Here is a 26,087-nt window from a genome sequence, read left to right as displayed (position 1 = left end):
TGTGGGATACTGCTATGCACAATTGGCTTCCCCGTTTCGCCCACAAATATACAGTCAATTCACTTTATAGTATATTCTGTGAAGTGCTTTGAGAGTCGAGAAGATGTGAAAAAGCGCTATATCAAATGCAAGGATTATGAATGTCATATACGCACATACAGCATCACTACATGCAGGACTCCATAAGAGTTGCTGATCATCTGAGAATATGGTGGACATTGACTCACTTTCTGTTACACAGTAAAGGAAGACACTTAGAGAGGATTCAACTGAAGGTACTGTATGTTTGAATAAAATTAAGCAAAAGTACTGAGTGGGGCAACATACAGCAAACCACATGGTAAGTAATAACTATTGGCAGGTTAAAGGCTAATTATCTCAAGTTCACGTATGGATTCTCTGAGGGGCATTTATAATTTATTGTCAATTTGAGTCACATTAGGTCTTATGTGATATTGTGTTTTTTTAAAGTTATATTTCTTAACAGATTCAGGTCCCTACATTTCACCCAGCCTTTGCCTGTTAAGACTGTTTTGTCGTAAAGTTTAAAATGGTGCATCATTGTAGAAAATTCTTAAATCCAGTTTTAATTTGCAATTTATTTCAGTGTTCCAAATTGAGACCGAAGATTTTTCCTCAATTCAGTGGTACCCTCATTTTTAAGATGTAAACAGTCTTAAAGGATTTTATATGTCTTGTATAGTAGAGGGAATAGGAGGAATGGGGGTTCGTATGGAGTATAAACACCAGAATGGACTAGTCAGCCAAGTGGCCTGGTCTGTGCCCTATTACTCCATGTAACTCTTATTTTCTTACAGGATAAGACCAGGTTGAATTTCAGGCCTCTCAGTGTGTTATTGAAGAATTACTGATTCCATTAAGAAGCATATTTCACCCTCTTATTTCAGATGTTTTGCATTCATTTAGATTTGGCATCAATGCTACGAGTGCTGGCTAGCTCAATTTTATATACCGTATCTGTACAGTTCTACATCGACGGCTCATTTTGGTTCCTCTGGGAAATTGCATGGACTGCATTGCAAAGTTGTGCAGCTGCACAAAGGCATGTTTTATGCTTTTCATCATAGAATATTTTAAAGTGAAGCCTGAATAAGTTGACAAACTAAAATTGGGAAGGATGTTCTCAATGGTATAACCTTTGGTACATACAAAAAAATGACATTCATTTACTTTCCAGTGACATGAACTGTTGAAACTCAGCATCCCTTTTTAGTCTTTCTGTTTTTGTCTTTGGAGGTGACCATTTAGTAATGTGTTGTGACCTTGTATGTGCATATTCTGTATGACACAGCTATTATTTATTTCTGTCTTTCTTGTGCTAAATCATCCTTGATATCTGACTCTTGTCAATGCTGGCATTTTTGGTTATTGTAATTAATATTTTAGCAGTATGTTTTCCTTTTTTTAATCATATTCTGGCTCTCTCTGTTTTCTTGATGCTGCAGTTGCAAACATACTGTGGCGAGAGGAAGGTACTGAAGCAAGTTCTTGTGTTGTAGTGATTATGTACTTGTCTTCTGTCCAGTACTGGGATACTTGTTAAAGTATTGATTTATCATTAAAATTGTTGTGTATGTTTTCTGCATCCAAACTTTCAAAACAATATTGTTAGTGGACAGTAATTTATTTGATACTTTTTAACAGCAAGTACATAACTGCTTGTCTTTGTAACCCATCAATTTGTAAATTCCTTGCAAGAATTTTTAATTGTTTTCAGTAGTTACTTCTATTTCGTTTTAACCATTAGTCAGTTTTTAACCATTGTATTATGTAAAAGAAAGTACACTTTTTGTTTGCATGTTAAATTTCCAATCTTGTTTATATTCTGAGGTAACTGCTTTATATCCTGGACCCTCCTTATCAAGCAAACTTTCAAACGTGTTTCCTTTGTTTTGTTTGCTGCCAGGACTGGGTGTGGGAAACATGTTCTACATCTTCTATGAGGATGGAATCAAAGTGATACAACCGATAGAGTGTGAGATTCAGAGGCATATTAAACCTTCAGAGAAAATTCTAGGATACCAGGCAAGTCATTTTCAAATAATAATTATAGCAATAATAATCCTCGCCTTATAGTGCCTTATCATCATCATCGAGACATCTCAGAGTGCTTCACAGAATACACTGTCAGCCATGGAGTGAATGACCAATTTTATTTGGGTGATTGTTGGCCAAGATATACTCCCTTCTCTTTTCGAATTGTGCCATGGGATATCTAAAGTCAACTTGGACAGGTAAACGGGACCTTGGTTTAATATCTCATCTGATGGATGGTACTTCCAATAAAGCAGCACTGCATTGGAGTGACAGTTCAGAGGATATAGGTTACAGTATGAAGCTTGGTAGTATTTACGACACTTTGAAAGGTACTTGTCAAGAAAGTTCATGCCAACCATTCCTATTGTGATTCCTGCACCCTGGCTGTAGATTACACTGTAACACTTATGCCTTCAGAAAATAAATCTTGTCACAAGACAGATGCTGTGTAGTTTTTTCTGCAATCGAACAATTTTGTTGCCAGGGTGAAGACAGGACGTAATAGTAAGTATTTCCACAATTCTTGGATAAGTACATCCACAATTCTTCCAAAAATATATTCCGCTGAACAATTTACATTTCAGAAATAAACATCATAGATCAGCGTTTCATTTTTACTAAACAAGAATCCCCATTAAAATCAGTCTCATGACAACATGTCAAAAGATCTATGGTCTTCCATATCCTGCATAGGAGCAACCAACTCTCGCTTTAATAGTTACGATTTCAGAATTGTTTCATCAAGGGCACCTTTGGCTCCGAAGTTTATCTTTGAGTTTTTTTTCTCATGATCACATATTATTTATTATTATTATTCTAGATGTGCTTTTTTAATATAAATATTCTTCCATTATAGGAAGCATTGAAGGATCATGGTGCTTTGTGTTCACTTATACGGCAGAGTATCTGGGAAGGGTTGATTTCAAACTGATAAAATGTATGGAGCTATTTTTTTTAATTGAAATTTAAGAGCATCCAAGTCTGCTTCCCTAATATTTAAAACTTCACTGACAGCTATAGGCCAATGAACAGAGCCTCCTGTTTGCATCTAAGCGCATAGTTAAGCGCACCGGGATGCTACCCGATCTGAAAGGCGCTATATAAATGCAAATTGTTGTTGTTGTATTCACAAAGCTGCTACAATTTCCCAATTTCAAAAGTGTGGCAGATGGGTTGTATATCTTCAGTCACTGTGCTCTCAGAAATGTTCAGAATCCTTACAATCCTTATATTTGATTTAGCGCAGCTTTCATGTCATGAGGATCTCGCAAAGTGTTGCATAGGTTATGCTATTATGTGACTGTGTTTTGTGGATAAACACAGCAGCCAATTTGCACACAGCAAAATACCACAAACATTCATGAATTGGATGACTCTGATACTGCTTGTACATTCCTGCATCTTCTTTGTGATTTTCATTAGTGTTTTTTTAGATACCTTTCCTAAGATTGATTTGTTTTTCATATAATAATATGGTAACAGCTTTCTCATATTTTCTGACTTCATTGTTGTTCTTAGTCAGCTATGATTCATAGCAGAGTTCATGATTTAGAGCCTCCTACTTCCTACTATTTAAAAAGGAAGAAAAACATTATAAGTGATTGAGGCTATCTTTCAAAACTCGAGAATAAGAAATGACTTGATAGAATCTCCCACATACGATTATTAAGACAGCAGCTGTGTAATTTCTCCCTCGTATATAACTCATTGACTATGAAACTTGGGATAACACCTGCAGCCATTGATGGAATTAAACCCTTTTGGAAGACGCTATTACTTTGATTTAAATATAAATTCAATTTAGTTATGGTGTTAAATTGCATCAAGGTGCAGTCGGTGATCATTGTACATTGGTTTTCTCTAATTCATGCCTTGTCACTTATGATTATGTGTATTCCAACTGCAGTTGTAATTCTGCAGATAGTTGGGGGGATATTGGTTATATAGAGAGTCCTTTAGGCTAAAGATCTTAATGAGAATCCATTTCATGAGTGGTTAGTAAAAAAAATTGTCGTGAGTACCAGCACACACAGTTCAACCTCAGCTACAGTGCACATCCAGAATTATCGAGTATTTTGGGAAGTTCTCCCAATGTGAAAGGCACAATGTAAGTTAAATTGTATTGTGTATGTGGACATTGTACATATATGTTTTCCACTATTTAAAAAGAAGAAACATTTCCAAATGATTATTGGTACCTTTCAAAGCCCCAGAATATGAAATTGGTTTGATAATATAAAAATACTTGTTGCGTTTAAGTAACTTATTAAATCGGCGAAATGTCTCAAAGAGTTTCACAGTCACCACACCTTACAATAAATCCTGTGTAGCAGTTTGAGCCATCCTCCTGACATGAAAAGCACAATATCAAAGCAAGGATTAATATTACTCATATGCATAGAAATCCCATGTGACTGAGTTCCTGCATGATGAACATAACCCAGGCTGAGGCATCACTTTTGGAAGTGAAGAGGAATAAATTAGAGGGGGAATAAAAGGAACGGCATTTTCCCTATTATAACAGAAGTGAAATACTAAAAACATCAATTATTGTGCCATGTGATTGCCTTGGTTATAAGAAATAATATAATCCATGTGATGTTTAGCACATTGATTAGTGTCAGAACCTGATCCCTCACCCATTTCTCAATGCTGAAGTCAGAAAAGCCAAATCCACACTTTTGGACTTTGGACTCATGGATTGACTGGTTAGCAAAGCACTGGCCTGTTGAGGTTTTAGTTGAGTGCGAAGCTGGTATCCCTATAACCAGCAGTTAAAAGCCAGAATCTCTGAGCGAGAGGACCATTGCTGTGGACCTGGTCTCTCAGACATCATTATTCAAAATGGCTTCATATTTTGCTTCTGGTCTTTCCACTGTGATAACAATAACTTGCATTTATATATTGCCCATGATGGAGGGTAGAGTCTCAGAGCCCTTTACAGAGCTTGACCCCGAGCTGGGGGGAAGGAGGAGGTAACCGTAAGCTTGGTTGAAGAGGAAGGTCTCTCATATGCAGTCACAAACCTTACCCCAGCATATTACATTTTATCCTAATCTTATAAAATAGGTCTGAATTTACTGTTGTGGAGAAAGTTAAGCTAAAGTTCATTTTCGCCAGTGAACATATTTAAAAATAACAACCTCCTTTAGAACTCTTAACCAAAATATGCAATAAATTAAAGTGATCTAAATTTACAAAGCAAAGTCTGCAGATTTATCTTATGTTTTGTCCATCCAAATGAACATGTAACTAAAGAAAGCAAGAAGGTTAAGAGAGTTGTTTCAGTTTAATGCGTCCAGTTTCAAAGTAAAAGACTCAGAAAACAATGATTAATGATGATAACTATCATTTTTTAGAGAATACCCAGCCATTGCTAAAAGACCTTGGTGTTTTAGCTACTTTTACATTTGAAAGAATATAACCCATTACTTAACAGAATTAAACTTGAAAGAATTATGGCCCGGACCTGATTAGTCTGTAGGTAGTTGATAATTTCATTTAGATTTTTGTCTCCTGTGAATATCAATGACTTTGTCAGGCACAGCTTTTAAGAGAGAATTGGATAGGTATCTGGGGAAGACGGGTTTGCAGGGTTATGGGGAGAAAGCTGGTGATTGGGGTTAGTGAAAGTGACTTGCTCTGTCAAAGAGCCGGCACAGACTCGATGGGCCGAATGGCCTCCTTCTGTGCCGTAACATTCTATGAACCTATGAATCTATGAAAGCATCTATTAAGGATAATATAATTTTGCAGTGCTGAAATCCATTCTCTTCTGTGAATGGAAAATACTTTTGTCAACTACTGTTTCTTTACATTTCGAGCACTTCGAAAATACATTATTAGTATTTATTAGGATGGTCTTGAGATTTTTATGTAGTCACACATAGACAAGGTACTTTTCATCATCCAGTAGCAACATTTATAAATTACAGAAGGTTTCTTTTGCAACTTTCCTTCAGGATGAAGTCTGTCCCAAAGCTGAAGGTGAAACAGTCCAACGTTGTTTGTGGGCCACCGCGGTGAACATCAAGAACAAGTACATCTATATCACACAGCCCAATCTGAACAGAGTGCTGATCGTTGATATCCAGTCGCAAAAGGCTGTGCAGGTCTGCATTGTTTCATTATCATTATTTGAGTTAAGCCGTGGTGAACAAATAGATTTTCATGAATAAATAATAAAAAAACATATTCGATACAGCAGTTATATGCCAAAACAGTTGAAGCACTTCAAAATCCTTCTACCTTAGATATGTACGTCGTCTAGCATTATAGTGGTTTGCGTATAAACTAAATATAAACTAACATCTCAGAATATCAAGTGTGAATCTCTTTCCAGCTTACAATGGAATCCATTCAATAATATAAAATATTGCCATAAACCTGTTGTAAAATTGTAAGGCTTGTATTTCATAATTACATAGCTAATTAGCAAACGTTTTAACAAATATTTTGTTCACAAGTATATTAGGTTTAAAAAATTAGGCATACTTTGACAAACATTTATAATTAAATTTTTTTTGCTTATATTTACTTTGACTTTCTTAACGGTGATTCTTTTGCGAACAGTTTTGCTTAAACTGTGAGCACTGATGTGATGTTGGAAGAATTGATTTTCGGGAGACTCTAAGAATAAGAGTAACGTTCTTAACTCAAGGGATGAGTTACCAGCTTACCATTTACAGTTACCATTTACCTGGGCATGTTAACTCAGCTTCCTAGCATTGTTGGGATCAGTAACTCATACAAGCTAGCTCCTCAGTGATCTCATCAAGATTCAATATTTTAAAAGAATTACAGAAATAAAATGTCACTTTTTTGCCCACTCCTATTTGCATTCTTTTATTCTTCCTCTCTCAAAGGCAGAATCATTGCAAGGCGTCACTTCCATACACATCACTAGCCTTCCAGATCCTCACTTAAGTTGCTATTTTGAATTAGTGGGCTTTCATCTGGACTCGCAGAGTGCTATTCAGCTGTTGCGGAGGGCAGAACTTTGATCACGAATAAAGCTCCTAGTATCATGCCTCAACAATGTGCCCCAGTCTCAAAGTGAGATGAATAACTCTTATTGGACTAACAACAAATTTCTATAGTGCATTTCATGTCAGAAGGACATTTCAAGGCGCTGAACAATCAGAGATGCACACCCGAGCTGGTAGTTGGGATGAGGAGAGGTGGAGGGCAGGGAAGGTAGAGGTAGGAGGGTGACCGAAGGCATGGTCGAAGAGGAGGGTCTTAAGGTGGGTCTTGAAGGAGGCAAAGGAGAGGGCGAGGCAGAGGGACTGTGGGATGGAGTTCCAGAGAGTGGGGGCAGAGAGCCTGAAGGCCTGCCCGCTACTGGCCCAGCGGGAATGGTGGGGGATGTAAAGCAGCCTGGAACCTGCTGATTGGAAGGTGTGGACATGTTGGTAGGGGGTTAGGAGGTCACAGACATAGGGAGGAGCAAGTCCATGGAGGGCTTTGAAAGTGAGGACCAGGATCTTGAACCATATCCTCTGAGAGATGGGGAGCCAGTGGATCCTGGCGAGGATGGGGGTGATAGAGTCACGGAGCCTGGTGCGGTTGAGGACAGGTGTTGCAGAGTTCTGGATGATCTGCAGCCTGTGGAGGGAGGAGTTGGGGAGGTTGACAAGCAGGGAGTTTGCATAGTTGAGCCTGGATGTGATGAATGATTGTATGAGGGTCGCGGCAGCCTGCGGTGAGAGACAGTGGCGGAGCCAAGCAGGTCATGGCACGGATGTGGGAGGTGAAGGACAGTTGAGGGTCGAACAGAACAGCGAGATTCCGTATTGGCTACATGAGGTGTACAGTGCATCCATGGAGGCTGGTGCTGTCAGTGCCCGAGGCATGGAGGCGCTGACGGGAGCTAAGCAGGAAGGCCTCAGTTTTGTTGACATACAACTCGAGGAAGTTCGCTCTCATCCAGGACTTGATGTCTGACAGGACCAGTGTGAGATTGCTCCATTTCTTATGCAGGCTGTAGAATACAATGCAAACTTACATTTATACTGTATAACGTCTTTCAAGTCGAGAGGATTCCCCCAAGGCAGTTAACAATAATGGATTGACACCTGAGCTGGCTGCCATCTAGATAATCGTCAATAATATTTCTAAATTGAGGGTAGTTTTGCGCTGAGGAACAATGCCCACTAGGACGGAGGTTGAGACTACCCAAAACATTTCGGACAAGAATGTAGAAAAAGTTTGGAAGTAATTATTGACTATTCATTGAAAGAATCCATTCCTGCTGGTCAATTACCTTAACAGTCCTTTTCAGCTGTGCAACAGCTATAAGTCCATGAATCTGATAATTCATTTTCCATATGAATTAAAATGAATTATCAGAGTCAACGGCAAAATTACAACAACTGATTTGCAAGAAAATGTCATTATATTATGTGGCAAAAAACATTTTTCGGAGAAGGCCTGGCAAGTGCTTTTGTAGATTTTAATGATACAAAATACACCGTTACCAAGTATAACGAACAGCTGAAGCTCAGACAGGTTCAGAACCCTCCTTTTTATTTATGGGCAGCTGAATGTGTGGTCACTTAGTCATTTACAATAACAGAGAGAGCTGGTAAAACTTAGCAGGTCAGACAGCATCACAAAGTGAGTCAACGTTTCGGGTTGCAACAACTGATTTGCAAGAAAATGTCATTTTAATATGTGGGAAAAAACATTTTTCGGAGATGTGGACTCACTTCCCTTTCTCCATAGATGCTGCCTAACCTGCTGAGCTTTCCCAACTTTCTCTGTTTTTGTTTCAGATTTCCAGCATCTGCAGTATTTTGTGTTTTAGTCATTTACAATGTTGCACTGATTATTACTGAATAACAGACAGTGAACACTATTAAACTCCTGCAGATAGCAAGCTCTCAAAAGTAACAAGATTCAGCTCCATTTTAAATTATCATGGAAATTGAGCACTGAAATCTCACAGTGAAAGGATAAAACCTGCTGAACAATGTCTTGATCGTGGGTGGTATGTTCATTATATCATTCCTAGCTTAGATTACATCCACTCAGCTAAATTCTCTATGCTGCTTGTCAATAGACTGTAAATGAGGACATTTTCTCACAATGAATACTTTATGCATCACAAAGCCTCCTATACCTCAGTGCAAAATTGACTTTGCCTTGTTAATGAGCGTCAAAAGTTAGAAAGTATCCTAAAATGCCTATGTATCTGCTGATGAAACTTGCTTTTAACCAATTAGCTTTGTGAGACAAACAATTTGCACAAAACAAAGATATGGAACAAAATAGGCCAAAAGCTCAGTGTGAGCAAACGGCGTAACTGATCTCATGATCCAGAGACCAGCACCTCCACTAAAGTTAGCTGTATTTCTTAAAGTGTAAGGAAGGTCATTGCACAATTTATTTCAGCTTGTGGTACTTGGAATGAAACTTCATCTGGTAGTACTGTAGTATCTTGGGGAAGCTTCCCACATTCCCATACTCCACAATTTCCAATGTCCCACAAACAGCCATGAAGTGAATGACAAATTGACCAGGACAACTGGAGAAACACCATTGTCTTTCCAAACATTGTCATGGGATAGAGATCTCTTGCTATCTTTAGCAGTGTACTATGCAACGCAATGATAGTTACTTTAGTGGTCAGCTGGCAGATGGGACTCAGGCATCTCAGATCAACTGTTGCCAGATTTTCTGACGAGGGCAGCTTTAAGTTCCATTCATTGGATCACAGAAACGGAAGAAATCTGATAGGACCATTTTGTACAGCTGTTTTATGTTGTAGCAAAGCCATTCTAATGGCCATTCGCAGCCTCAAACATTGCTAACAACGAAAATCAGGCCAAAAGTGAAAAGAAAAAAGAAAAACATCTATATTTTGTGATGCATTTACTGCCCACCTGGCTGTGCCTCTTGTAATTTGATAAGTTTCAATTTAGGGGTCCAAATATGACTAGAATACATTTTCTGTGATATTATTTCTCAAACAGGAATCTGATATGTTGCCTCTATCTCATTTTCAAATCTACAAGGAGCTAACAAAGCTGCTACCACCATGCTTCTCAGCAATCTACTTCCACCACTGCTTTAAATACTTTGATTTTTTTTCCCCATCATTAAACTCAGTAATGCCAACTCTGATCTTATCCCTTGTTGATGTGCCTACTCAGCTGTTCAGTACTGGTCGACTTCCTCCTTAATGGTTTTTTACAAGCTAAACTGACAGTGCTTTTTGCTGGCAGGATTTTTTTTCACATGTTCTCAAAGAAGGTGGGAATGTTAAGGAGGAGCAACAGATTATCAATTATCATAGTCTCCCAACATTTTGTATTTCTTTATTTACAGAGAAATTTACAGCGCAGAAGGAGGCCATCAAGTCTGCACCGGTTTTTAGAGCACTATAGTTCCACTATCCTGCCCTATCCGCATACCCCTTCAAGCCTTTAACTTTTGTATACCTGTCTATTTCCCTCTTGAAGCCCACAATGGATTTTGTTTCTATAACCTTACTTGGCAGGGCATTCCACATCCCAATAACTCTCTGAGTGAAAACAATTCTACTAAGTTCTTTTTTCACTCTGGTTGTGATTATCTTATATCTATGTCCTCTGCCAAATTTGAGATTGCTATTAACAATGGCATCAGTGTTTCTTCTTTGAGTGTGTGTGTGGGGGAGAGAGAACATGTTCTTAAATCATTAAGAATACTCATAGACAAAAAATGGCTATGTATTGATAATGCGATGTTTAGAGAGCATATTTTAAGTTGAAGGTCTAATAGTAAGCTTTATGAATGTACTTTAGTAATGATGTGCCCAGGACACAATCGGTATTATGATTTGTATTTAAAATGAAAGCCTTTATGGAATATGAAATTGCTGAAGTGTGGAAGTGAGCTAAACAAGATGTCTATGAAACCAAGAAAGTCTTGTCATGTGAAAGCAGAAGGATTAATATGCCCATAAAACAGATATTCCCTTCGAACCTTCCTGGGGTGGACACTGCAGAGGGAGACTCTGAAGGAGAAGGAACCATTAACAGCAAACGTTCTTCCAGAACAGCGGCCTGTTTTATTGTACAAATTGTTTAATGCAGTCAATTACTTAAAATCTCTTCAAGAGTGAATATTTTGCTCTTTAAGGTGCATCAAAAAGACACACACATCACTCGCGTGTTACGCCATTTATATCAAGGAAATGACAGTGCAATCATATTCAAATAATCACCATAATAGAATGCTAACTTTTCTGTCCTCAGTTCTCAGGGTTGAGATGTTGATTTGCCATAACAGTAGATTTCAATATTTTTCAATGTTTCTTGCAAGGATGATGGGTTTAAAAAATGACCATTTGTTCCAGAATTGAATCCTCCCTCTACTTGTGTATTTTGTATTGATTTAACAGATCCAACTAGCTCAGTTTGCTGAACATGATGTTACCGCACTTAAAATTTGTACTTATTTGAAGTTGTATTCACTGTGGCCTGTTTTGGGGCTGACATTTTTACAACTATTATTTGATTTAATTTGAAACAAATCCAGAATTGCACCAAATGCTGCACTTGTGTAAATTTGTGATTTTGCGAAAGAAATAGCAAGCGTTAAATTGTGATTTTAATAATAATAATGTTATGATAATAATAACTTTGGATGATTTATAAAATTTCCAAAAGCACTGATGGTGATTTCTGAAAGCCAGAGAGCAAAACATCATCTCTTTACTCTCTCTCACTTTTTTTTCCCCTCTGGCTTTTTTTTTTCCTTTTGGCAGCTTTCAACCCAGCTCTGGCTCCCATTAGTTTTTTGAAGCGCTTTGAGATGTCCGCTTGACATGGCGTTAAAAATTGTTGGTGTCTTAGAAGTGACAAACACCAACCAACCTCACTATATAACACTCCACTGTTTAGTGCAGGTCTGATTATAGTGTAGTTTAAGCAGCTTGATAGTCTTGGCTGGTCATTGGAACGTTACCTTAAGGAAAATTATCATTAGTCATAGTTACACGTGACACTGAGAAATCACACCCAACTTAGTGTTGTGTTAATATATGGCTAAAGATTCCTGTACCCATTTTCAGTATTGGATACTTATATGTTAATAAATCAATGAATTCTTCTATGTTCGGATGGAAGTTATTACTTATTGTAAGGAGTTTCCTTTCAGTCACTAAGGCTAACATTTCTCATGGTCTTAATTTTAAGACCATTGCCTTAAATTGTCAGAATGTGATGAATTCCAGACCTTATGTTTTGGTAGCAGATCTCTCCATTACAGTCTGTAATCACAAATTAGTCAATTACTTATTCCATTGCAGGTTGTAACCACTTATCTAATTGATTTATTTCTCTATTACAGTCTGTGACCACTGATTTAATTGTTTATTCTCTTCATTACAGTCTGTGATCACTGATCTAACCAATTACTTTCCCCATTACAGTGATGTCATTCATTTCTCTATTCATTATAGTCCATAACCATTGATCTAATGAATTACTTTCTCTATTACAGGCTGTAACTATTGATTTAATTTTGCTTACACTCTCCATTACAGGCTCTTACCACTGATCTAATCAATTATTCTCTCCATTGCAGACCGTAACCAGTGATACGATTCATTTCTCTCTATTGCAGGCTGTAATCAGTGATCTAATTAACTTCTCCCTCCATTACAGTTTGTAGCCACTGATCCAATTCCAGTGAAACTTCACTACGACAAATCACATGACCAGGTTTGGGTTCTCAGTTGGGGCGATACCGAGAAAAACTCACCAACACTGCAGGTAAATATCTCCCCCTCAATCCCACAATACTCAGTTTAAAACACCTTTTCCAACAGGAATGTAATTATAATGAATCAAAAATCGAAAAGGCGAGAATGTAGATTGTATTAATAGAAATAACAAGATTCATTGAGAAAAATTCAGTATTTCATTGATTATTATTAATCTAGAGAAATATCTCATTGAAATTAAGCCTGGATGACTGTCAATATCTATTGCAAATACATAACAGATTGTTTGAGAAAGGCTGTCTGCTAGTCACCTGAGATCCAAGACCAATCTTCCCCAATAGACTTAATTTAAGCAAGGTAGCTCAATGAGGGAATTGTTCTTACCTTTCTGTTAAATGGTAGTGAATGCTTTAAGCATTCTGAGACACTACCCTGTATGGGGGCGCTATATAAGTACATGTTGTTATTGTTGTTGCTTTGGATTGGTGAATTTACTAAAGAGAGAACAGTTACTAATGTGTGTTCCTGCTCTCTTCCCCTTCTTTGGGAGACCAAAGATAATAATTCCTCCAAAAAAAATTAAAAAAATAATAAATTGGTCATCTCAATCTACGACTGTTTGTGGGACACTGCTGTGCGAAATTGACTGCCGCATTTCACCCACAAATATATGGTCAATTCACTTTACAGTCTATTCTGTGAAGCGCTTTGAGACATCGAGAAGACGTGAAAAGTGCTATATCAAATGCAAGGATTATTATTATTATTGTAAAACCAATCTGGCAAAGGTTTTCCTGGAGAAATTACAATCAGTGATCTGTTGTAAGGCTTGGCTCTTTATCATCAGTGCCAGGGAAATTTGCAAGTCTCTTGGGTGAGGTTTGAACTCGCAGCTTTCTCATTCACACTGAAATGATGACAAACTGAATTGAAATTGCTTTACAGTGAAGCCAAGATAGATCCATTTGCAATGTCTTCTGTTTTACTTTGATGCTTCATATATGTTTCATGGCCTCTTCATATATTTCCCAACCCCCTATCTTGTTTACAATCTTTTGGCCATGGATATGTTTTTCAAATGAAATAATAATCCCCAAATAATCCTTACATTTTATATAGTGCCTTTCATGTCAGGAGGGCTTCTTGAAGCAAGTCACAGGATATACTGTAAAATTCACTGGATGTTTTGTGGGCCAAAGCAGCAGCCAATTTATGAACAACAATATCCCACAAACAATTATGAAACGAATGACCAATTTTATTTGGGGGATTGTTGGCCAGACACCAGGAGAAGCCCCCTTCTCTTTTCAAATAGGTTATCAGATATAGAATTTCCTAACAAAGCCAACGGTTGTAGTAGAATCAATAATAGCTTTTAAAAGGGATTTGGATAAAAATCTTAAGAAAAATATAAAAGGGTATAGGTGAAAGGGCACGAGAGTAGGTTATATAGATAATTCTTTTGGAGAGCAGGTATGATACGCCAAATGGCGTCTTTCAGTGCTGTAAAATCCTACAATGCTGAGTGTAAGACTAGAATCATAAAAAAATATTATGTTCTTTGTTATTGACAAAGGTTAGAAATGATGTAAAACCACTCATAGAAAGCACAAATAGTTTCTTCTTATACCACGTGTTCACACCTTATGTTTTAATATTTTGCTACATTTTATCATGAGACGGTCACATAACCTTAAACAATATCTGTCTATTCCAAATGCTGTTATGTCTTTCATAACTAGCAATTAAGTGCGGAAGTAAGCAAACACGTTTGAAACAATGATAGTGATAATAAAACTTGCAGATACATTTCAAAGGTTAAGCCTTGATGAATATTTAATCACTGATACTGTTCAAATAAAAATGCTTGATTAATGATTTTATTCTCTATCCAGGAAGAGATGGGGTCATTAATTGACATTGCAGCTCTACTGGGATAAGATTCTGTACCTTTATTGCACTTATCTACTTAAATATAATCAGTGACCAGAACAGAAAAGATTATAAAATGCTATGACCTTTCACAATCAGCTACGTACAAATTGTGTTCACTCTCGACTGAATAGCGAATTGGATATGAATTGATTTATCATGGAAATGAGCTAACAGTGATATCAGAACCTTTTAAAGAAGAAATGTTTTTTAAAAATTATTAAATCAAAAGGTATTCAATCAATGAACATTTTTTGTCCAAAAGGACCTGCCTTCCCAAATCTGAATATTTATATATCAGTAAATATTGTCACATAGAAGATTGGATGAAGAAGGCCCTTTGTCCTTTTTGATCTCAACTTTAATGGTCACTGAACAATCTGCCCGAAAAACGTCCTTGCATTTTTTAAATAAGTCCAACATCCTGGCCTCAATTGCCCAACACTTCCCTGACTGGTAATCAAACTTCAGACTCTGGCAGTGAGAATGATGAATGCTAACCATCAGACCATCAGGGAATCCTCATGCTTAGCAGGAATGGATCACGTATCTTTTCCATTTCATTTGTGTCGGTGTCAGTGTATTATTTCACTTGTGTCTTCCATGCAGGTGATTAATCAGGCCAGCGGGAGCACAGCCCATCACACTATCCACACTCAACCAGTCGGCAAACAGTTTGACAGAGTGGATGATTTCTTCATTCCATCGACAACGCTCATCATTAATCACATCAGGTAGGTGTGTGGGTATACAACCCCTAACAGGATGAATTCATTCACAGCCTGGCTTTCTATGGGAGAGTAAATGAAGAGTCCAACATTCCTCTTTAGTTTTAACAGGGTGTCAAAATGCTGTTCTTATTTTAATGAAATGCTATCAATCACACGAGTGCCTGATATTCCTGAAGGCTGTATCCATTTACCTAGTGTTAGGAAGAGTGCAGGTAATGATGAGCAACCATATTCTGAAGCAGTTAAACCATTACCTGAGTCCCGTAAAACTCTTAACCATCTAAGATTACTGGTATAAGGTGCAGAGATCAAAGTAAAATTAACCAAGGACCAATTGTTCAAAATTTCTGGTGAGTTCAGGCTAATGTGTTAATTGGATGATGCCAAGACATTTTTGGCTGGGGACTAATATGCTTAGGAGGTGCCAAGCATCCAATTTATGTGACAGACACTCATTGGCAAAAGTGCCATTCAAAGGATCAGACAGGAAAACAAAAGGATTAAAATAAAGGTTGCATTTTGCTATGCAGTGCAATCACATAATGTTCTGTCCTGTGCTTAATACACTCTTTATTAATGCTATGTTGCCCTAAGCAGAAGGGCGTAAGGGTATATGCAGATTGAGAATTAAATCCTGTCGGTTCAACTTATTGTATCCGCACTTGCAATCGCAAGAGAGTCTCTCTACTACTTTGCAGTCTCTGTGTTTTACTGTAGCTAAACAAAAGACTGCATTTTTCTTTAAACGTATACTTTTTTGTTTTATATATTTATTCCCTTTGCAATTCTCTCTGAAGGTTGAGATTGGCTTTGTCAGGAGAGCCAATGGGAAGCTACTAATTATAGCAGCACCAATTTATCAGCTGAAGGTCAGGAGGCGGAAGAGACATGGCTTTGCTCTGAGCTGAGAGATCACCTGAACCAGCCAGACAACATTACATTACAGTTCTTGTTTTCACAATCTTCAATTATCATTTCAGAATTTAAGCTTCTCTCCGCTTGAATTCAATTTTGTTGCGGCAGATTTTCCCTTAAAAAGATTTTAAAGTATTTTGATCAATTATTCATGTTGGTGGTTTTTACCTATTTATTCTCCTCTGTGACAGTGAAACAGGAGGATTTGAGCAGCGATATCAGTGAAAACAGGTAGCTGACGTGCTGGAGTGGGGTGGGGGTTAACATTACCTCCAGGATCTGCAGCATTGCTCCATATACTATTTTTCTCCTTATAGAAATAAATAGTTGACCGTTCATGAACAAACTTTATATCCTACATTGCTAATTGCCTTCAGTTGTCAACATCTGAACAATGGACAATATCAGCTGATAATAGTAGTTGTTAGTATCTGTGCATTGAATATGTTCTACTTTTAACCTTTAATCTGCTGTTTTTTGACATCTTATCCGAAGGACGGCATCTCCAACAAGTGCAGCACAGTTTCAGCACTGCTTAAGATTGTCAACATAGACTATGTGAGTTCAAAGTCCCGATGTGGGGTCTGAACTCACAATGTTCTGACTCAAAGGAGACAGTGCTACCAACTGAGCCAGACTAGGACACTTCAGTTACTTAGAAGTACAGGGACTGTTGTAATGAAACTAATAATAATCCTTGTATTTGATATAGCACCTTATCACATCTCCAAGACGTCTCAAAACGCTTCACAGAATATACTGTAAAGTGAATTGACTGTATATTTTGTGGCAAAACAGCGAATTGTGCACAGCAGTGTTCCATAAACAGTCGTGGATTGAATGACCAAAATATTACTATTTTTTAAATTTTATTTTTTTAAGGGATTATTACACCCGAAATCAGAGGTTTGTGGAGTAAGGAAACTTGTCTAACATTTTGCTCTGCCCGGGAATCAAGTCCAGGTCCTCTCACATGCGAGGTGAGTGCTCTAGCCATTGAGCTACAGGACTCCATGTAACATCTGGAAAATAGCAATGAGCTGCATGGCTAAATGCAGTTTATTTTTCATGACTTTGGATCAGGGAGGAATATCGGCATTTTGTGAGTTGCGCAAACTATATGTAAATATTGATGTTCTGCACCATCTATAAACAAAATGTAAAGAGAGAATCACAGACGCACTTAACGGTTTAATTAACTAATGGAAATGATTGGTTTAATTATTTGTAAATTCTTTCCATTGGGTGTCAATTCCTTAATTTAAGGAATCTGTAAATTCATTGTATGCAAATGTTTGACATGTGTTTTCACCTGGTTTACTGGTTCACATGCACTACATGGTTTATTATAGTGCAAAATACACATGCATTTACACGTTTTACACAACTCACATAACAGACCCCCTTGTGCTGAGCACTGGAAGAATTATTTGCTCCTTTTCTAAATACTGCATTTTCATGAGATCTTAACCAGATTTTCCTCTTCCAGATTTTCATTAACCACCAGAATAGATATATGGGACATTGATTTAACATGTCATTTAAAGGACTTTCTATTCATATTTTTGGAGTTCATGAAAGTTTATCTACAAGTTAATTAATAGTCCAATTACTGTATGTTACAGAAATCATTTTGAACATGCATTAATCCTACAGTACAACTCCAGTATAAGGATCTTGATTTGGATTTAGAAAGGCAGTGAGCAATCTGTCACGGCTCTGTGTTCATAACCACAGCTGGTCTGACGCATTCTTGGATAGTCTTTAAGATTTTTCATGTGAATAAAGAGCCGTTGGTACTCCTGGATCTGAAACAAATTGATATTCTGATCGCCTTCAAAGCCCTCCACAGCCTTGCTCCTTCCTACATCTGTAACTTGCTCACTCCATATCTACCTGTCGCTCCCTTCGTTCAGCAGTCCTGCTGCACGTCCCCTGCCAGCCCGCCCCACCATTGGTGATCAAGCCTTCAGCCTCTCTTCAGCTCTCACCCTTTGGATCTCCATCCCACAGACCTTTCGTCCTGCTCCCTGCCTTGCCTCCTTCAATGCCCATCTTAAAACCCTCCTCTTTACTGCACCTTCAGTTACCCTCCTACCCCTACCTTCCCTGACCTCCACCCCTCCTCATTCCAACCCCCTGCTCAGGTCCAAATCTCTGACTGTCCAGCGCCTTCTGATGTGAAAGGTGCTATACAAATGCAATTTGTTGTTGTTGATGTTGTTGCTGTGCAACAGAGCCCAACACAAGTTGCTTTTTCTTCAAGTTAGTGCAGGGACTCAGCATGCAGTGCCACTCTGTGATGCTGGTTCTAACTGTTTAGGCAGTGGGTACTGCTTTGATATGGTTCTCACTCTGAGCCATAATACTGCACATTGATACTACAGAAGATAAAGATTGACAGCAGCATTGAAGAATTGGAATCAGCACAGTTGATGAAGTTGTTACAAATCACCAGTTTTAAATATTTAAACACTGGGTTGAGTAGACCAATTGTCGCAGTCAATCATTGGCAGTCACTTTGAAAATAAGGCAACCATGATCCTATTGATCAGAAGTATGACAACAGGCAACTTTCTACTCATTTTATTTCAAGATGTATTTCAATGGGAGCTTATTAGCATTGCCTATTCCTGAGATACTCTCTATTATATCACCCAGCTCCTTCTAATCTGTACTCCATGAGAGATTCTTGCCTCCATGACACTATCTTAACAAGCTTATCAGTTGTATTTCTCAACATAAAAGGCAATGCTCACAGTTTACTGCAGATGAGCAGTAGAGGAGATAAGCTGGCTTTTTATGACATTTAAAGGCACATTCAGATTATGTTATCAGACCCATTTTATTGTTACTGAATTGTAGGGGGTCTACATTGGTCAGCTCAATGGGATGGTTTTGTGCTTAAAGTAGTTGTAACCTATCTAAACACACCAGGCTTTGACTCCACATCACTGAGCAGGTGGCTAATAAAGATAATGAAGAGAGTTGCTTCAAATACAGTTGCTTGTGGGCCTGTCCGCTCCCTTCATTCAGCAGACCTGCTCCACGTCCCCCGCCAGCATTTTCTCAGGAAAGCCAGCATCTACGTCAAGTATACATTCCATTTTTATCATTGCTAAGCGACCATGATGATAGCTGAGGTCCAAATCAGGATTAAAATGTAAAACAAATGCTATCTCCCTCTTTGCTTTTCGTGGCTTCTTCACACTATTGGCAGAAACAAATTGCAATATTGCCTTCTAATCATAGTTTGCCTTTTGTCTTCTGATTAGTTTGACTGGAAATCAAATTGATTTGAAGGGAGAAAATCATGGTTTAAAATTTATTCAAGAATGGGCAGTAGAGGATTTGTCATTACTACCCAAATCCTATTTTTCTCTTGTGGCTTTACGAGTGGTGTAACCTCAAATATCCACTGCCTGATTATCCACTTTGCAGATAATCCATGATAATTGGGGCGATGGATGATCTCCAGAACATTGCAGAAACATTTAATATAAGTCAGAACGAGAGAGCTCATTCCAGAGTTAAAAGCCTCTGTGTTGGCACAGACGGCCATAGTCCTCCAGTCTCAGTACAGCCTTTGTACCCCGCAACATTCAGAACCAGCAACCAACTCAGCCGTGCTACATTAAACTCTGAACACCTCAGAGCCATAAGACTACTGCCCGAATTTGGCATTAAAGGGTAGGCCAGGCAACTCATGTTAGGCTTTCTGCCATAAGATGGATAGGAGAGGCAGTTCTCCAGGGGTTCTTCAATTGGTAATAACGTCCCACAGTACATGAAGCTCCAGTTTATTTGCAATACCCATGCCATTATTGTAGCCCCTGAGTAGTAATAATAATAATTCTTGCATTTGATATAACGCCTTATCACGTCATTGAGACGACACAAAGTGCTTCACAGAATATACTGACTTTATATTTTGTAGGCGAAATGCAGCAGTCAATTGCACACAGCAGTGTCCCACGTACAGTCGTGGATTGAGTGAAAAAATGCAAATATAAGAAACTAAAAGATTCAGAGGGGAAACATTTGGAGATTGTGAGTTAACATTGGCATTTGTGGGACTGCATTGAATTTGCTTTCTGCATTTAAACTATTTTTGAATGTTTTGAAGCCTTTCTGTGTCAAGCCTATTTTTACTGGAGTGTTTCTATGAACGTGAAATAGATATAAACATTTCACCTGAGTACCGATCCTAATCTTGCAACGCTGGGGTTAACTATCTTCTTATGAGAATAACATTGCAGCATGTTCTTTTAATTCGTCATCTGGGGTCTGACTTTGCAGAACTTAACAGCAAGCAGCTCTTTCAAAAGAAGAATGAAATATATAGGTACACTCTGAGCCTTAGAAAGTACTATCGACCTTCACAGTCAATTTTCCCATCATTGTGTGTACAAGATCATTTATACTTACAGACACTTAGGAAGAAAACCCAAATCCTTGCAGTTATTTTCTGTTCATTTCATATGCTTCCAAACTTATTGAATCGGGGAAGTGGGACTCATTGGGTAGCTTTTCCAAAGAACCGGTACTGGTACAATGGGCTGAATGGCCTCCTTCTGTGCTGTAATATTTTATGATTCTATGATCTTTTATCTACACGATTCATGCATGAATTTGCCCTGTTTTCACTCTGTTCTTAATGTGCCACAGCACTGTTCAGATCCACTGTACATGGTTGGCTAAGTGCTTGTGAACATTCATTGATAAATATACAGCAGCATTTTGTACCCCTACTCCATATTCTCCTTTGCTCCACACTCCCCCGATCCCTTTCTCAACATCCTATTCCATCTTTGTGAAATTTTCCACAAAATTTTACATGAAGAGCACTAGGCTGTTGTTTGCTGCTATTAGGGTTTCATGTTACAAATAATATAAGTCCAGGATTCCAAGTCCACAACATTTTCCCAAAGTGCTTTGTTAACATAAATTACAAGGTACCTATCATTTAAGGTTTTACCATTAATGCTTGCTTTGATATAATGCATTTACCACACCATCGAAAAATGTCTCAAAGCACATCCAAGGATTTTACTGCATTTTGATTGTAATCACAAATATATCTGACAGACATTGCTTGCATTCATGAAAATGCATGTAGATTTAAGGTTGTATGTCAATGAATTTGTCGTCAAAATTAACTAATGCAGAGAAAATGTTTGCTGCTTTCACAAATATATGATTAGATTTTTGTTTAATGCCAGAGGATTGTAATGATTTCAATGAAAGAATAATTAAAGCTTTTCAAATCTGTTGTTTTTAGAGTAAAACTAATTATCTCTCGCTGATGAATGGATAAAAGTATTCATTCGCAGACAGAGTATGGGCGTGGAAGCAATACTGCAAAGTTTTAGAAACATCAGGAAGCCTGCTGTTTGTTCATTTCTAGTTTTAACCAACTGGAGTATTATTCAGGAAAGCTGAGAAGTGTAACATGCACAGGATCCACCAAATTACAGCAACCTAAGGGCTCCTTGTCTGATAGGATGACTACCTGAAATGTCTGTCATACCCAGTCACCAGAGACTCGTCTTGATTTTCGAGTCAGATAGTCTCCCAGTTGTCTATTCGTTGCAAATACCACCACAGAAATGAGAGTTTTTGAAAGAAAATCAGATTGTTTCCTCTGTGGAGTTAACCTTGCAGATGTTATGGTGCACTGTAGTTCCAAGACATTGTTTGTATCCCTCTCACACACAAGTCATTCTACTACAAAGCTTGACAGGTTTACAATAAATGCCCATTGTTAAATTTAAGTTTGTATTTGAGCAACAACAAAACAACAACAAAATTACATTTGTAAAGCCCCTTTCACATTGGGAGGACATCCCAAGGCACTGAACAGTCAGGGATTAGGACCCAAGTATGGGAGACAGGGTTGGGATGAGGGAGGGCAGAGGGGTTAGGAGGGCGGCTGAAGGCACAGTCAAAAAAGAGGGGCTTGAATCGTGCTTTAAAGGAGGCAGGAGAGGGAGCAAGGCAAAGGGAATGTGAGATGGAGTTCCAAAGAGTGGGGGCAGAGAGGCTGAAATCCCTCCCATCGGGTTGGGCGGGAGACCTGGAGCAGGTCAGAGCCTGCTGAAAGACAGGTTGATGGGGGGTCAGCAGGTCAGAGATGTAGGAGGAGGCAAGGCCAGGGAGAGCCTTGAAAGTGAGGATGAGGATTTTGAATTCTATCCTCTGAGGGATGGGGAGTTAGTGGAGGCAGGCGAGGGTGGAGGTGATGGGGTCACAGAGCCTGGTGCGGGAGAGGACACGAGCTGCGGCGTTCTACATGAACTGCAGCTTATGGAGGGAAGAGTTGGGGAGGCTGACAAGGAGGGAGTTTCCATAGTCGAACTTTGAGGTGACGAATGTTTGTTTGAGGGTTTTGGCAGCTTCAGGGGTGAGTCAATAGCAGAGTCGGGCAATGTTGCAGAGGTGGGGTAAGGCAGAGTAGGTCATGGCACGGATATGGGGGAAGAAGGACAGTTGAGGGGAACACACCACAGTGCATTTAACAAAAGTGTATCTGTGCATTAATTTGTTGGTATAAAGTTTACAGTGCAAAATAGAAATACAGAATGATTATTCAAATAATTGTTTTTACTCTAGTGTCAGAAAATGGGAAGAGGCCATTTGTCCCATCCCTAGTTTATTGGATCATGATATCCCTTTATATTAATCCAATGTTTCCACTGGTTCTCAACAACTTTCACGTATATAGCATCTTTCACAATGGAATCGGAACTCATGAGATGGAGTGCGGGGGAAGTTGTAGGGCTGAAGAGCAATCCAAGAGGTAGGGTTCAGAAGGGTACCTTAGCAGGAGGGTGTATGGTACAAGACTTTAGGAGAAGAATCCCAGAGAGTGGAGGTAAGATAAACATAAAAACATAGAAATCTACCGTACAGAAGGAGACCATTTGACCTATTGTTTCCGCATCAGGTCGCAGAGCAAGGATATCAATTTAGTCCCACCATCCTGCCTTATTCCCATACACCTTCAAGCCCCTCTCTTTCACATGCCTGTCTACTTCTCTCCTGTAAGCTACTGTCTTCACTATCTTCAACAAACCTACTCAGAGGGCATTCCACAAACCAGAATCTCTCTCTTTCACTGTTCTTGTGACTATCTGAGACACTGACTCCCTATCAATAGAAATAATGTCTCCCTTTTTACCATGTCAAACTCCCTCTTCATTTTGCACACCTGGTACATGATATTTTTTAAAATGCAATTTTATAGATTTTGTAAATGAAATTATTGGTATGTTTTAGTGATCAGTATATGATAGTCCCTAACACTTAATTTGATATATTACTTGATCCATGCTAAATATTTATTTTAATACCTTCTTTAGCACCCCCTGGTGTTTGTGCACATGAGGGAGATTCGACAATATAACAGATAGAGAAATATATTGCTCAATGTTATGTTTTAAATGATAATGATTGACCACTTAGTGAAAGTGAATCTCCATATTTCATAATGTATCTCCATTTTGTAATTAGCAGGGATCGATCGATAATTACATAATTTATCTTCATCTGTTAATTATATTGGAGTCCTATAGCTCAGTGGTTAGAGCACAGGCCTCGCAAGAGAGAGACCTGGGTTCGATTCCCAGCAGGGCAAAATATTGGGCAAGTTTCCTTACTCCACATGCCTCTGTTTACCTAGCAATAAGTAGAAACTCGTTTGTTAGTCAATTGGTATTTCGCTTTTCTGGGGGTAATAATTCCTTCAAAAAAAAATAATAAATTGGTCACTTCAGTGCATGACTGTTTGTGGGACACTGCTGTGTGCATTTCGCTCACAAAATGTACAGTCAATTTGCTTTACAGTATATTCTGTGAAGGGCTTTGAGACATCTCGAAGACATGATAAGGTGCTATACCAAATGCAAGGATTATTATTGTTATTAAGGACATCCTGTAACCTGTAATACCTGTATACATATGCGTTTGAACGTGACTTACACATGGTGCAAAATGGGCAAGCAATTACACAGGGTTTACACAGCTCATATAATAGCAATAAATCAGTTCCGGACCCACCATCATCTATATTACTGACAGATATATAGAGGTGAAAGGTACAGCTAGTAATTAACCATAGCATGCCAGGACCAGAGGTTCTGATAATGTAATCATTATTTGGTCATTCATCTACAAAATACAGTCACTACACTTGACAGTACATCCTGTGAAATATTTTGAAACATCCTCCCATGAAAGGAGCTTGATCAACTGCAAGGATTACATTATAATTAATTATTATCAGTGATAATTATCAGGTTGAATTTTTTTCACCTCCTAGAATCATAATGGTTCTTGGCTAGGAGATATCTTCTCTAATCTCAATTCTCTGCACCCTTTTTAATATTGTTCTTCCAGATGTTACAAAAACAGCGGAGGTTCCATTTCATTTGAAGGCTATTTATAATGGTAGAAATTAAATTTAACTAAAAATGGACATAACAATCTACTTTATCATATTATTGTTCTCATTTAAGAAGTGGACAGTTACGGTTATGGGAAGATGGCAGGGTTGTTGTTCTGGAAGGTAAGATAAAATGGGATGAACAGCACTCTTTATCCCAACCTGTCTTATGATCTCTAATGTACAATTAGAGAAAAGACATGTCCCTAAATCCAGCAATATGATCAGAATAGAAGTGTTTAATTTCTAATAAAGGTTTTGAAATGTACACCAGGACTTAGAAGAATTGTGCTGCAAATTGATTTGGGTCAAACTTTAGTGTTGTTAATATCAGCAATCCTGCAGTAGCTGATAATTATCTGAGTTTTAAGGTTATTATTATCATTAGTTAGACATTTTGAAGACTTGACAGCACGAAAAATTTGAATGTATTTATCATGTCACAATGAATTGAAGGATAATGCTGCTTAGTCCAATTCTTGATGGACTGTTTCAAATGCTTTTGTTGGTTAAAACATCATTTTCTAGAAGGATTTTTTCAGAACTCTCCTGCCTGCAATTTCTTGCAGTCTTAGTAAAAGTTAGTGTGATAACCTTAAATAGAATTTCAGCGAGAAAAGTTAAATTAATATTGGTATAGCTGTAATGAAATGTCCGATTTTTATCTTCTATCTGGAGATTGAGAGCTGATGTACTGTCTGTTTTATTCAGTGTCCTGTCAATCAAAGGGTGATTTATGTCGGTTCTTCTTTGCACATTGTAACTTGCGTGCCAGGATAGGGAATATCCTGCCTGTAGCACTGCTGTCTTAGTTGCTGGGCGCCATCATTATCAGGTCACTCATTGTGCTACTAAGAAATGCACTGATGCCTGAGGTATAAAGCTATTCAAAATTTAAGAGAATAATAATAATCTTTGCATTTGATATAACGCCTTATTACGTCTTTGAGAAGTCTCAAAGCTTTATTGTAATAATATAAACTAAAATAAACTCACAAACACAATTTTAAATCAACCATTTTAAAACTAGTATCTGTCCTTGTCCTCTTGTTTCTTATGCTTTCTCTTTCTTCATTCCTATTCTAACTTTTTTCACCCTGTATCTAACATTAAACATTTTTACTCACGTTTCCTGAGCAACCATATTTTATGAATAAAATGGAATGGAATACAGAGAATCATCATAAGTTCCCCCTTAAGAGTAAATCAAGGACTGATATTTCTGAACGTTTACATGTCTGTTTGGCTCAGTTGGCAGCACTCTCACGTCCAAGTCAGAAGGTTGGGGATTCAA

At 38.1% G+C, this 26,087-nt stretch overlaps 1 protein-coding gene across 3 annotated transcripts in view; it reads left to right on the top strand.

Annotated features, from left to right (window-relative positions):
* Positions 1–26,087, top strand: part of fstl5 (follistatin-like 5) — a 297,390-nt gene that overhangs the window by 262,762 nt on the left and 8,541 nt on the right. For 2 of the 3 annotated variants that reach the window (XM_007899183.2, XM_007899185.2), the window contains 5 exons: positions 1,467–1,493; positions 1,928–2,046; positions 6,021–6,170; positions 12,714–12,821; positions 15,314–15,438. In XM_007899183.2, the coding sequence (XP_007897374.1) occupies positions 1,467–1,493; positions 1,928–2,046; positions 6,021–6,170; positions 12,714–12,821; positions 15,314–15,438 (529 nt within the window). The remainder of the gene's footprint in view (positions 1–1,466; positions 1,494–1,927; positions 2,047–6,020; positions 6,171–12,713; positions 12,822–15,313; positions 15,439–26,087) is intronic. The other variant, XM_007899184.2, reaches the window with a different exon arrangement.

Source organism: Callorhinchus milii, unplaced genomic scaffold, assembly GCF_018977255.1.
Source record: "Callorhinchus milii isolate IMCB2004 unplaced genomic scaffold, IMCB_Cmil_1.0 Scaffold1, whole genome shotgun sequence".
NCBI lineage: Eukaryota > Metazoa > Chordata > Chondrichthyes > Chimaeriformes > Callorhinchidae > Callorhinchus > Callorhinchus milii.
Note: the sequence above shows the minus strand (reverse complement) of the source record. Positions and strands in the feature narration are given on the sequence as shown.